Raw genomic sequence first — 14,910 nt, 5'->3', positions numbered from 1 at the left:
GAGTGGCAAGGTGACATAGTGTGGAGATGGCAGTAGCAGCATCAGGATACCACAGGGTGGCAAGGTGACCGAGTGTGGAGATGGCAACAGCATCAGGAGACCACAATGTGTGAAGGTGACATAGTGTGGAGATGACAGCAGCAGCATCAGAGGACCACAAAGTGACCTGGTGACAGAGTGGAATGGTGGGTGGCAATACCAGTACCCGCTGACGAAGGTGGGTGTAAGAAGGAGCACTTGGCATCAGATGCGTGGCATCAGGAGGGTGGCAGCATCAGAATAGTAGCTGTGGCAGGTAGCCAGAAGAAACCGGTCTCTTTTTTTCAAGGTTTTGGTGAGGCGGCATGAATAATGTAATCAGATGCATCAGGCATTGGTGGGTGGAAATCCTGGCTGATCCATGCCCGATTCATCTTGACAAAGGTCAGTCTCTCCACATTTTGGGTGGACAGGCGACTTCTGCTTGGGGTAACTGTGGCCCCTGCCGCACTAAACACCTGCTCTGATGCCACACTACTGGCCGGGCAGGACAGCTTATCCAGGGCAAACTCTGCTAGTTGCGGTCACAAATCCAGTTTGGCTGCCCAGTATTCCAGCGGATCTTCAATGTGGGGTGGCAGGAAGATATCCAAGTATGCCACCACCTGCTGCTTCAGGTCCAGCTCCAAGTCTACCTGCTGCGGCTGGTGAGTAGTTTCTTCACTATGCGGGTGAAGAAAGCTACTCATAAGCGACTGTAGACTCAGGCTGCTGCTGATGAAGCTGATATTGGTCCTGGCACCCCACCCCTCCCCAGCAGCCATGGCAGTGGAATGTGAGCGCAATGAGCCCCCCAGGTCAGACCTGCGAGAGGATGGACGATGGCGCAGATAGGCAGCGGCCAACTGATTACATAGGATGTTTCTGTAGTAGTTCAGTTTGTCCTCCCTCTCATTGGGTGTAAAAAAGGCCCCTATTTTGGACCGGTAGCTAGGGTCCAACAAGGTGGAGAGCCAGAAGTTATCCCTCTGCCGAATGGTGACAATTCGTCTGTCACTACGCAAGCAAGTGAGCATGCATCGGGCCATTTGTGCAAGTGATTCGTAGGGACCCCCTGCCTCCATCTGCACTGCATACTGCCATGGTGTGTCTGGGTCCTCCGTCTCGTCTTCCTCATTGCCCTGTAGCTCTTCTGGCTGCTCCTCTTTTCCTGTCAGCTGAGTAGAAAAACCACAATTTCGCTACACATTGCTTATGCTCTAATGTCCTCCAATGTCCTCCTCATGTGGCCGTGAGATCTAGGCGCCACATCTCCTGACCAGCCATTGTTACCACCATCTGTTCCAGGACATGAAGTAGTGGAATGACGTCGTTCATTCCGTAGTCCTGGAGACTGACAAATAACGTGGCGTCCTCAAAGGGCCTGAGCAAACAGCAGGTGTCAGGCATGAGCTTCCACTGACATTGAAGTTACACAGGGGAGTACTCCTTTCCGCTTGGATCATCAAGAAAACGTCCATGGTCTTTCTCTGTTCGTATAGTTGGTCCAACATATGGAGGGTGGAATACCAACGGGTGGAAACGTTGCATATCAGCCTATGTTGGGGTATGCCGTTCTGCCACTGCAGCTCAAAGAGGGTGTGCTTTGCAGTGTACATGTGGCTGAAATGCATGTAAAGTTTCCAGGCCATTTTTAGAATGTCTTGCAGATGGGTGGAAGACTTCAGGAACTGCTTGACAACCAGATTGAACACGTTTGTCATGCAGCGCCGACACAGTGTTCTTCCCATTGTCGGTCACCATGGTTCCAATTTTGAGTTGTCGGGGAGGAAGCTAGCATTCGATTTCTTGACGAAGGACACGGAAGCAGTTCCTCCCTTGTGTGACTCCAAACGCCCAGGTAAACGATGTGCAGAACAGCGTGACACCGCCATGCCCTGCACATGTGGTATGCTGGAGGGGCACTGTGACTTGTCCCTGCAGTGGAGGCTGAGGACATGGTGGGAGATGAGGAGCCAGAGACGGACGGATTGTCCCAGTACTAACGGCGTGACAACGTTGAGGCGGAAGCGGCATGACCTGGCCAAGTTGCTAGTGTGGCTGTGCAGGAACCACATTCACCCAGTGGGCTTTAAAGGACATGTACTGTCCCTGACCGTAGTTACAGCTCCACACTAGTGTTGAGCGCGAATATTTGAATTTTAATCGCGAATATTGGCACTTCTAGAATTTGAAAATGTTTAGAATATAGCGATATATATTTGTAAAATCGAATATTCGTGTTTTTTTTAACACGGTACGCATCAGGTGATCATCCCTCCCTTCTTCTAGCTTGTGGGCCAATGAGAAGGCTTTGTCACAGCTTAGCAACATCCCTAGCAACCAATGGAAAAGTTGCATACCCCTTACCATTGCCAAAAATTCGCAAGCGCAAATATATTGGAGCACTCTATCTACATATAGAGCTATTCTAATGTTCGTGCCAACCATTTTCTTCAGTCTCAAAAAAATGTAGCATAAGTGACCCACGCCTGTATTTCAAACGCATTACCCGAATATTACATTGCCGATTTTCGCAATCGAGAATATAATCTCGAATGCTCGAATATATGACGAATATTCTTCAAAATATTTGCGAAATATCGCAAATTCGAATATTGCCCCTGCCGCTCATCACTGCTCCACACGTCGGCGCTGCCGTGCACTTTGGCAGACACCGACAGGCTCGAAGACTGGCCCATCTTCTGTTCTATATATCTGTGCAGGGCTGGTAGTTCCTTTTTTGAAAAGAAATGACGGCTTGGCACTCTCCACCTCAGTTCGGCACAAGCCATCAGTTCTCTGAAAGGTGCAGAGTCCACCACTTGGAAAGGGAGGGACTTCAGCACCAGCAACTTAGACAGGAGCACGTTCAGCTTCTGCGCCGTTGGATGCGTGCAGGCATACTGCTGTCTCTTGGCAATCGCTTCAGTGATCGATTGCTGATGGAATGACTGACGAAGAGGAAGAGGAGCAGGAGCCTCTGGACCAGCAGAAGATGGGAATGACAGCCAGCTCACTTCAGCTGAGGTGGTGGAGCCTTGACTGGCTGAAACCGAGTGCGTGCCACTGGGTGATGCAGCAGTTGCTGTGGCAGGCTGGACCACCACATCGGAGCCACGGTTCTCCCAGGCCCCTTTATGGTGACACTGCATATGTTGACGCAGGGCCGTGGTGCCAACATTGGCACCCTGGCCACGCTTCGCCTTCTGCCCACATATTCTACATATGGCTATGTTAACCTCCTCCGACGGCTTAACAAAAAACTGCCACACCTCCGAGTAGGTGATTTTCCCCCCAACAGTCCGCACTGACTGACTGCTACCGCCGCTGCCTCCGTGAACCACTGCACCACTATTTCCCAGGCAGGTAGGCTGCTGCAAAGCAGGTGGTCTACCCCAGGCAATTTTTGCTCCCGACCTCCCTTTGCTGCCATCCTGCTGACTCCCAGCCATGCTACCACCTTGCTGGTTCATCCGCTGCCTCACGAGCAAGCTGCCACCATCTTCTCCTGATGATGATGAAGCCCCTTCTGCACCCTGCTCTCAAGTACGATCGGCTTCATCATCGAGTAGTGTCTGCAGATCACTGATGTCCTCCTGAACGGTCTCTAGGTCAGGAGCCTAACTGCTCGCAACACCACCTCCCACGCCACTCTCCTCATCACTACTTGCCCGCCTAGCGGAGGAAGCAGCGGATGTCTCCTCCAGAGCTTGGCTGGGCAGTAGCTGCTGACTGTCCTATAGTAGCTCGTCCTCGCTGTATAGTGACGCTGACCCACAGCATACAATACTTCTGTGGTTGAGGGAACAGCAAAGGACAGAGGCAGGTTGAAGACAGGTAAGGGCACAGGGCCTGCTCCCGGGCCATGCCAGCTTAGGGTTGTGTCTGACGAGCCCACCTACTGTTGGTTGGGGGTGTCAGATGTCACTTTGGATGAAGTGGATTACCCAGTTAACCAATCAAGAACATCTGGTTTGCTGGTCAAGACATGACCGCTAGGCCTCTCGCTCCGACTCCTGCTGCCACCTCTCCTTACTCTGCTGCAAACTCTGCCTGCGCCAGAAACATTTATGCCTCTGCCATTCCTCTGTGCAGGGCCTGGCACTTCTGTGTCTGACATAATTTTGGCTGAACTAAATAAATTAAAGCAAATTAAAACACCCCTAAAAGTGACTAATATATTTTTCTTTTTGTACTGAAATAGACCACTAAATGCTTTCACCACAAATAATTGCAACAGTGAAGTGCGTAAATATTTTTCTTTTTGTACTGAAATAGGTCCCTAAACGCTTTCGCCACAAATAACTGCAACAGTGAAATGTGTATATATTTTCCTTTCTGTACTGAAATAGGCCACTAAACGCTTTCACGACATATAACTGCAGAAGTGCAATGCGTAGATATTTTTCTTTCTATACTGAAATAGGCCAATAAACGTTTTCACCACAAATAACTGCAACAGTGAAATACGTATATATATATTTTTTGTACTGAAATAGACCACTAAATGCTTTCACCACAAATAACTGCAGAAGTGAAATGCTTATATATTTTTCTTTTTCTGCCGAAATAGGCCACTAAACACTTTCAGCACAAATAACTACAACAGTGAAATGCATATATATTTTCTTTCTGTACTGAAATAGGCCACTAAACGCTTTCACCACAAATAACTACAACAGTGAAATGCATATATATCATTCTTTTTGTACTGGAATAGGCAACTAAACGCTTTCACCACAAATAACTGCAACAGTGAAGTGCATCATATATATTTTTCTTTCTGTACTGAAATTGGCCACTAAACGCTTTCACCACAAATAACTGCAACAGTAAAGTGCGTATATATTTTTCTTTTTTCGCCTTCTCCCATCTGTCCCTTTACTCAGAACACTGGAAAATGTCTGAATCTAAGATGGCTGCTGTATTTATAGGGCTGTGACATCACAGGGCTGGCTGGCTGCTGATTGGCTGCATGCATGTCCGTCTGGGTGATCCCGACTTCCCAGACTTCCTTTCTGTAACAGATCCCCCTGTTTAAAGTTAAAGATGATTTTTAGGCAGGACCTTGGATACCTACTTTTAACAATGGAGCAGACATCTATGTGTATAGGTGTAGACTCACTTCCAGACAGTCAGTCTACTCTGCTCAAGACTGACCTACTCAATTACAGTACACAGGATAACACTCTGTTCTAATGTCTGGGTTAAGACACAGTGTCTACTTGTAAGCTATGTGACCAAACCCCTGTTTGTGAATGCATTATCTGTTACTGTATATTGATTGGTTGCTGTAGTTTGTGTTTTTGCATAAAAGGCCGAGCTGTGGCCATCAATAAAGAGAGTTCTTCTTCACCCTCAATCTAGAGTCTTTTCCCTTATTGGGGGTAACAAATATACAGCTACCACACTAGTGCTTGGAAGAGCTTCTTCACTTGGATCACCACTGGATGCTGAGCAGACTCCTCAACAATCGGGACACCCTCCAGCGGTGGAAACCCCTCTACGCTCCAGGAGTAACTGCAGCAGCCATTTTAGGAAAAATGTGATACCATGAAGCGCAAGGAAATTAGCATTTGTTGTAAATCTAATTTTTCCTGAAATTCGGATCGAATTCCACTTCGTCAGCTTCTATTCACTCATCTCTAATGATGATGATAATGTAATCTCAAGTCCTGGCAGCTGCACCTGCCTAGCCTGGGAACTACACCATTTTCTGTGCGGTTCCTTTAGTAGATGATGCAGGAACTGTGATCATGACACAGGTCGTGGCAGCTGTACTTTCGTAACCTAGGCTCTAGAGAATTCTCTGTGCAGTTCCTTTTCTAGATACTGCAGGACCTGTGAGGATGTCATCACAGGTTCTTTAGTTTTCTGAGCCTCCAGACTGCTCTGATAACAGGGACTCTAGACAGGAGCCTGCATTGAATGTAATTATGGAGTGAGATCTTTAATCCACCATGGCCCCCTTTCCCCAAGAGCCCCATAGCAGCTGCGTGGTCTATCTCCATTGGAGGTAGTCCACTGAACATAACCGTTTATGTGCTGCTCTGTTATAATCCTTTAGTTTGAATAATTGTGTGAAGTATTCATATGTATCTGATTAGGCCAATTGATCACAGTTAAAAGCAGATCTGACACTTATACTTTGAAAATCTGAATGTAGCAAGTAATATTGGCAGGATGATGTGCTGGCTCATCTAATTTCTATGAAGAAAACATGAAGGAAAAGTTTGTAGACTAGGTATGATTGACAGCTCTATTGCATTCCACACTAATGAATCATGGCTGATGGGAAGGGGTGTTCTCTGGCTTATGAATGAGTAGTACTCATATCACATATAGTTGCATACTGAGCACATATGAATGTATCGTACAATAGAACTATATACGGTAATCAAATATAATTTGATGCCACAATATGGCTCACTTCACAACACATCTTTTCCCAGAAACTTACCAGCACATGTGCTGAATGTATCCATGCTCCTTTATGCCTACAATAGATGAATCTATTTCTTAAAATTCATTTTGGGTCCGATTCTAACTAACTGGACAAAAGTCTGAATCTATTGTACCGGAATCAAAAGTGTTAAAATTTACCTAAAAGTTGATTTAAAATATGGATGTCACTCTGAGGTCTCCAAGGACTTTTTTTTCTCTTGTCTTTCTCTCTTTTTTATTTTTTATTTATTTTTTCAAATTTCTTCTCTTTCCTTTCAAGCTCTTTAATGTGAAGACAGCAATAGTAAATAACACTGACATACTGTATATAGCTATGTGCAAAACACAATGCTGTATCAGATTTCTGTTGTATAAAGTTAAAAAGCATTTATAAATTGTCCCTTATTGGGGACAGATGTCTAAAATGATGCCTTAATGAGGGCAGATTCCTGCCCCTGGTTATACATACACAAGCTAGTACTGGAAGAAGCAATAGCTTGTTCTGAACAAGCGTCCAAATACCAAATATTAGGCCTTAACGGGGACAGGTGCCTTCCTGTGTTTATACTTACACACAGTAGTATCAGAAGAAGCTTGTCCTGAACAAGTGTTTAAAAAGTCTCCCTTTTGTTTGGGAGCAGTACTGTGTGGATGTGGAACCTCAAGAACAAGGCAGGAGATGTGTGGCTATTTAGGACTCATAGTAGCAGCACAGCATTGAACCTAACAGACAAGGTAGTAGATGTGCAGCTGTGTAGGGGTAGTAGTAGTGACAGTAGGGGGAGTAGAAGCTGTGGCAATGGCAACAGGAGCAGCAGCAATACAGTATGGAACATGATGGCAGGTAGACATATGCAGTGGGATGATTGGCAAATCGATAAATAGCCACCATCATCAATGGCAGATGTATTATTTGGCCTCAGTTGGAGGTGTGTAAAAATCCTCACAGATCCATGTCTTATTCATTTTGACAAATGTGATGTTTTCTACACTTGAGGAGGACAAGTTTGTTTGTTTGGGTGTGATGACACCATCTGCTGAACTAAATACCCTCTCTCAGTTGACACTGGAGACTGGACAAGACAGTACAGTGAGAGCAAACTGAGCCAGTTTCAGCCACTGTTACAATCTGTTTGCCCAGAAGTTCATGTGGTAAAACAGACATGGTACTTTACATTCTGTGCCAGAGATCATGGATAGTATTCCTGTCAGCGCATAAGGAAGCAAGCATGCAGCTTGTCATGCTCGCCAGTGTGATGATAGGTTATGGCCAATGTTGTCATTGACATCATCATCATAATCATCAGCCTGATTCTCCAGCACCACCAACTCCTACTCAGCAAGAAATAGAAGCTGTTCTTCTTCCACCATTAAGTTTGTTCCATTGAGGCTGATTGCATGCTATTAGTTCCCTAAGGGCAATGGAATCCACAAAGTGGTACAGCAGCGAATGTACTAAAATAAACTATGGCAAGTAGAAGTTCATCTTGCATACAAGTGGATTGCTGGGCACGTAAAGTTGTTTTGTGTCCACACATTCCGTTATGGTGACTGATGAAGAAGCAGAGTAGTCTGATTGGGAGAAGCAATAACTGTTGATGACCAGGACACTGTACAGCTTGTGAATGCATCCTGGCTGCCACAAAGAAGACAGGGAGAAGGAGGACAGTCTTGTTCCAGTTGCTGGCCAGTTCTGTTTTCCACTGGATCTGTTAATGCCGTGCTGCAATAGATCCGTAGTGCCTATGTTTGTACCCACAGCTTATTTTCATCCTGCAGATGAGTGGCAACACCTGTTCCCAAGCTGACCATCCCCATCAACACCATCACCATCAACACAGCTCTGCATTTCATTAGGTCCCCGCCTCACCTGACCCTCCTTCCTCATGGCAGTCCAAACACTCCAAAGCACATGGGGTGTTGGCTATTCTTAGGGAAAAAAATAAGGTAGGAGGGTCATTGAAGACAGAGATGATGCAAATTAAACACCTTTCTGGGTCCGCAATGAGGAGGAGCAGGATAAATGCACTAACGCCTGGTTCAAAGGCATGGTGTTAGACTCAGAGGTGACATCATTTTGGTGTGACTGAGAGGATGAGTCAGTGATCCAGTCCACAATGTCACCCTCTTTGTCCTCAATAATAATCTGCTGCCTACCAGAAGTGAGGGAGAACTGTGGCCTGCAACTACTACTAATGGCTGGTTCCGACTGTGCTGCTACTGCTGTTTGCACTACTACAGCCACCCACATTCTCACTAGCAGATGACATCACACAGGTCTTTCGTTTTCCACAAATTTTTTTACAAGACATTTTAGGGTTTGTTCACATCTGCATTAGCAGCTCTGTTTTTGAAAAGAATTACAGGCCTAATTGGAAGTCCCCTGGCTGCCACCAAACTATACACTGAAATTGTTGCGCTCAAATACACTTAAAGGGATTCTGTCACCAGGTTTGACCCCTGTCAGACAAAAATATGCTGATGTTCAGGGTGTCTTCACGATTCCTAATGTGGGCTTATAAATGTCATCTGTTGGCTTACAAATGTCATCTGTAGGCTCATTTTGCTAAAAAACAGCTATTACTAACCTGTCAGTCAAAAAAATAAGGTGCCCAAGGGGATGTAAATGGATGCAAGGTGCTGGCCACACCCGCCACCGTTCGTGCCCAGCGCCGCCTTTCTTTATCTTTCTTGGTCTGTACTGTATATATATTTATATAACATAGTAACATAGTACATAAGGCCGAAAAAAGACATCTGTCCATCCAGTTCAGCCTGTTATCCTGCAAGTTGATCCAGAGGAAGGCAAAAAAAAAAACTGTGAGGTAGAAGCCAATTTCCCCCACTTTAGGGGAATACAAAAATCCTTCCCGACTCCAATCAGGCAATCAGAATAACTCCCTGGATCAATTCCTTTATTGTATTCACCATCACCACCTCCTCAGGCAGAGAGTTCCATAGTCTCACTGCTCTTACCGTAAAGAATCCTTTTATATGTTTGTGTACAAACCTTTTTTCCTCCAGACGCAGAGGATGTCCCCTCGTCACAGTCACAGTCCTGGGGATAAATAGCTGATGGGATAGATCTCTGTACTGACCCCTGATATATTTATACATATTAATTAGATCTCCCCTCAGTCAGCTTTTTTCTAAAGTGAATAACCCTAATTTTGATAATCTTTCAGGGTACTGTAGTTGCCCCATTCCAGTTATTACTTTAGTTGCCCTCCTCTGGACCTTCTCCAGCTCTGCTATGTCTGCCTTGTTTACAGGAGCCCAGAACTGTACACAGTACTCCATGTGTGGTCTGACTAGCGATTTGTAAAGTGGTAGGACTATGTTCTTATTACGGGCATCTATGCCCCTTCTGATGCAACCCATTAACTTATTGGCCTTGGCAGCAGCTGCCTGACACTGTTTTTTGCAGCTTAGTTTGCTGTTTATTAAAATTCCTAGATCCTTTTCCATGTCAGTGTTACCGAGTGTTTTATCATTTAGTATGTACGGGTGACTTGCATTTTTCCTTCCCATGTGCATAACTTTACATTTGTCAGTGTTAAACCTCATCTGCCACATATCTGCCCAAGCCTCCAATCTATCCAGATCCCTCTGTAGTAGTATACTGTCCTCTTCAGTGTAAATTACTTTACACAGTTTAGTGTCATCTGCGAAAATTGATACTTTACTATGCAAGCCTTCTACAAGATCATTAATAAATATATTGAAGAGAATAAGGCCCAATACTGACCCCTGAGGTACCCCACTAGTGACAGTGACCCAATCTGAGTGTGTACCGTTAATAACCACCCTCTGTTTTCTATCATTGAGCCAGTTACTTACCCACATACAGACATTTTCTCCCAGTCCGCTTATTTCCGTTGAGATGCTCTAAGATAGCACTATGATCAAAAGTCAATGTAATAAAAAGAAAATGGTTGCCACACACAAAGAGTAAATGGAAAAAATAGCGTTTTAGCACCCACCTGTAGTATGAAAATATCTTGTATATATACAGTACACACAGTCCAACAACCTTAAGTTCTGAGAATTCATTTCTACCGTTCATTTTATATATAATGTTGATATTATTCATACGTTTACCTTTTTTTATAATTTGCAAAATTTTCCTGGTTTTACAATCTTAGACCATTTTCACACAGAAGTAATCAGTATTTTGCATCAATATTTGAAAAGCCAAAACCAGGTGTGAAACATAAAAATACTATAATGGAAATATTTGCCTGTCTTTCCTATTTTGGACCTGCTGTTGGCTTGGCTGACTGTGTGGAAGTGGCCTTATTGTTGAAATAAATACTAGGTATGCAGCTAGTACCAGGCACCACCAGAACTATCTACACCTGACAGCACTATGGATTGTCTTTCGAGTAGGAGTTGCTGAATAGATTCTTTATGGAAAAAGATGGCTTTTACCTCGCTTTGGTGTTTATACATGAGAGAGTTAAAAGTCGAATGTCAACAAAATTGCACAGGCATGACTAATAACAGCTTCTGGCCCCACTCTTATAGTAGCAATAACAGCTGCAGTGCAGGCACCAGTGTTTTCCTGCCTGGGATGTATCGCTGTTTTGACATTTGCTTTGCTGTAGTATCTGTACCACAGCTTTAGAAATATTTGTGCCGATCCTTAATTTTAATCCTTGTGCTATTTAAAGTTTTATCACTGTTTTATTGTATTTTTAATGTTACTTTACAAATGTATTATGGTGGTAAATTATTGTTCTTTTCAATGAAGAAATTAATTTGCAACATTAAAAGATTAATCCTATCTGGGACATTTATGGCATACTGCCAGATATTCCATAAATATCCGATAGGTGCGGTTCCCACCCCTGGAACCTGATCATATCTCAAGATCAGGGCCTGCTATAAATGGAGAACATGCCTGTATGTGCGACATCTTCTCCATTCATTGCTGTAGGACTTATGAAAATAGTTGAGTGGGCATGATTGGCTACTTTTGAAAGTCCTATAGCAGTTAATGGAGAGCAAGCCACGCAAACATGACCACCCATTCATTTACTGATATAAGACATCCAAAAATAGCCAAGCCAACTCTTAGCTCTTTTTGGAAGTCCCTTAACAGTGAATGTAGGAGTGGCTGTGCATACATTGCTTGCTTTCCATTCACTTTGGGGCCCCATTTTTGAAATAGGTATGGGTGCCAGAGTTGGGAACAACATCTATTGGGCATTTATGGCATATACTATTGTCTCAGATACATTTCTTATAAATGTGTCAGATGGAAATGCCCCTTTAGCAATAAATACAGATTAAAAATGTATTTATGCAGAAGTCTGTGCCATGCTCTTTTCATAACAGCTGTTAGGCTCCATGATGTAGGCCAGTGTGCCATTGTTTAATCCAATGTAACATTAATATACACATGCACAAAGACTCTCATACTTTGTAAAGTATAAAAGGTTCAGATATATATCACACCTGCAAAAACCTTTTTATATTTTGTAAAGTTTAACTTGTATAAACATAATTAGAAAATATAAAGCATGACGCACAGTCTCTTGTATTGGATTCTTTGCTGAGTGGTGAGCATAGAACTGAGTCATTAAACACTCAGTGTGCTGCAGCAAAGGACTTGACCACTGGTTTATGGTCCTCCATAAGGAACTGTATTATGGAAATGTTCTCCATCAGAAACAACACTTGAAGTACATTCGGTTTCTCTCCTCATAAATTTATCAGAGGTTGTTTGGAGCAAAAATACCGTATGGCAGTGTGCATAGCCTGTTAATCACTATCCCGACTGGTGATCACCATGGTGGCAAAGTCAATCCTCTGTGTGACTGCACAATATAGATAAATAGTTACTGGTATGTACTAATTGTTCTTCGTCTACATTGCAATTCATGCCGTTAGTAACATTAATTGGTCAACTTTACTTTATCATACTTTTCAATTCAGACAATGGAGAAAATGGATATGGATGACGCATTAATGTATGAAGAAGACTTTGATGAAAACAATGGAATTGAAGAGGCAGAAGAAAGTGCAAGGTTAAAACTTCTCCGCAAAGTTGCCTCAATTGCCTCAAAACTTAAAGAATTTATTGGCAACATGATAGCCACTGCTGGAAAAGTAGTTGTTACAATTTTACTTGGTATAACAGGTAGGTTTATGCAGAATGTGCTTTTTGTGTGTCAGAGTCTACTTAGAGCTTGTTCACACGACCATATGGCTTTTTCAGTGTTTTGCGGGCCGTTTTTAACAGATCAGTTTTTTGTTTCAGTAGTGCTTCCGGTTCCATTCCATTTTTCCGTTCCGTTTTTCCGTATGGCATATACAGTATACAGTAATTACATAGAAAAAATTGGGCTGGGCATAAAATTTTCAATAGATGGTTCCACAAAAAAAAACGGAATGGAGTACATTCCGTATGTGTTCCCTTTTTTTTGCGGACCCATTGACTTGAATGGGGCCACGGAACGTTATTTGCGGGCAATAATAGGGCATGTTCTATTTTTGAACAGAACGGAAATACGGAAATGAAATTTAACCAATTTAATTCAGCAATACATTAGTAATAGATTGGATTATGTATATATGTTAGCAATTTGTTTTTCTTCCAAATGAATTAAAAATCTTGGACCAGCCGAGGTTATGAAATTGACATCATTTTCAGCAACAGGATATGAGCCTGCTGATGTGCATTAGGCAGGGACTATTTAAAAAACACAGCAGATTGTGCACCTGTCCATTTATTTCACTTTGCTAAAAGGTGCTTAATAGCTTTATTTTTTGCATTGTACACATTGGGGTGATGACTACTTTCATCATGGTCAAGCATTCATTTCTTATTTTCAAAGCTGTTTTCAATAAGCTAGTTCCCGCCTATCATTAATATATGAATAGAGACAAACAAAAGGTGCAAGGCTTCCTTCACAGAATAGATGAAATGTAACTTTAAAGACTAACTAAACTTTTAGTGAAGTTTTTTTTTTAAAATGTCCCAAATGTCCTAATTATAATTTTTCGAATGTACTTTATTTATTGATTTTGCATGTTTACTAAAGATATCTCACCCCCCCCCCCCCAAAGTCCTGTGCGCTTTAAAGTGGAAAATATCACTACAGTGGCTTATAATACGACAGACTAAGACTCACTGAGTACCTTGAAACATGTTTTAATCAAGCTGAGCTTTTCTCATTTCTCCCATGCAGCCTCTACTTCCTGCTCCATCTCATCCTAGCTGTGGTAGTATCAGTTGTGATGAAGCAGCTCTTCTCAGCATCCACTCACTGCCCCTCTTGTTCCTCCCAGCCCACTACACCAACTCAGCACAATGGTTGTGCGCACTACACGCATAACATTATCATTCACAGCCTAGTACTCCAGGAAGCATGCTCAGTTTGTTTTCATGTACCCTTCCTTATTTCCACTCTCTCTAGCTAATTATTTTTTACCTCCCTCACCTCCTCCTCCAACTCACAGCCACATGTAATCTCCAGCCTCATTCACTGCATTCCCATATAAATAAAATCACTGCTTCCCTCCAGCCTCCTCAATTGCACAGTCCCATGTAAAACAAATCAGTCTCTACCTTCAGCCTTCTCCAATGCCAGTCCCATGCAAATAAAATCAATATCTCCCTCCAGCCTCCCCCACCGCAGTCCCATGTAAATAAAATCACTCCCTCCCTCCAGCCTCCTCCACCGCAGTCACATGTAAATACAATCACTCCTTCCCTCCAGTCTCCTCCAACGGACAGTCCCATGTAAAAAAAATCACACTCACACTGAGATAGACTCAATACATGCAAAGTGAGATATTTCAAGCCTTTATTTGTTATAATTTGGATGATTATGGCTTACAGCTTATTAGACCCCAAAGTCAAAATGTTGTGGTACCTTTGCACAGGGGATATGGATTATTAACTGACTAGAGTGTGACACTTTGAGCATAGAATATTGAACCTTTTCACAAGATTCTAATTTTAAGCTACATTAATGCAATTCCTTTTTATTTCCATTGCTGAAATAAATGGACTTTTGCACGATATTCAAAAATTTTCGAGTTTACCCTGTATACTGACCATAAATAAAACAAGGGTATACTATATAGAGTATTTGGAAAAAAGAAAACCACCAACCTCAAAGTAAAGCCGAGGTAAGTATAGACACTATGGCATACTTAGGTATATCCCCACGCGCAGAAACTCGACGCGCGTTTTACCCTGAAGGCTTCGTCAGGAGGTTTGTTGCTTTCATTATAGCATTTGGGTACCCTGTAACCATGTGCTATGCCAGGATTAGCTGAGCGGAGTGGGCTGCTGCCTGTGCCTGCTCCGCTAAGCTAAAACTTCTGCATGTAAGCTTTTAGCTTAGCGAAGCAGGCACAGGCAGGAGCCCGCTCCGCTAAGCCACTCCTGGCATAGCACATGGTTACAGAGTACCTATGTGCTATGCCAGC

General features: G+C 43.3%; 1 protein-coding gene across 5 annotated transcripts in view; it reads left to right on the top strand.

Moving 5' to 3' along the window:
• Nucleotides 1-14,910, top strand: part of PIEZO2 (piezo type mechanosensitive ion channel component 2) — a 537,568-nt gene that overhangs the window by 304,276 nt on the left and 218,382 nt on the right. For all 5 annotated transcript variants that reach the window (XM_044293449.1, XM_044293451.1, XM_044293452.1 and 2 more), the window contains exon 6: nucleotides 12,406-12,610. In XM_044293449.1, coding sequence (XP_044149384.1) covers nucleotides 12,406-12,610 — 205 coding nt within the window. The remainder of the gene's footprint in view (nucleotides 1-12,405; nucleotides 12,611-14,910) is intronic.

The sequence above is a fragment of the Bufo gargarizans genome, chromosome 5 (assembly GCF_014858855.1).
Source record: "Bufo gargarizans isolate SCDJY-AF-19 chromosome 5, ASM1485885v1, whole genome shotgun sequence".
NCBI classification, from domain to species: Eukaryota; Metazoa; Chordata; class Amphibia; order Anura; family Bufonidae; genus Bufo; species Bufo gargarizans.
Note: the sequence above shows the minus strand (reverse complement) of the source record. Positions and strands in the feature narration are given on the sequence as shown.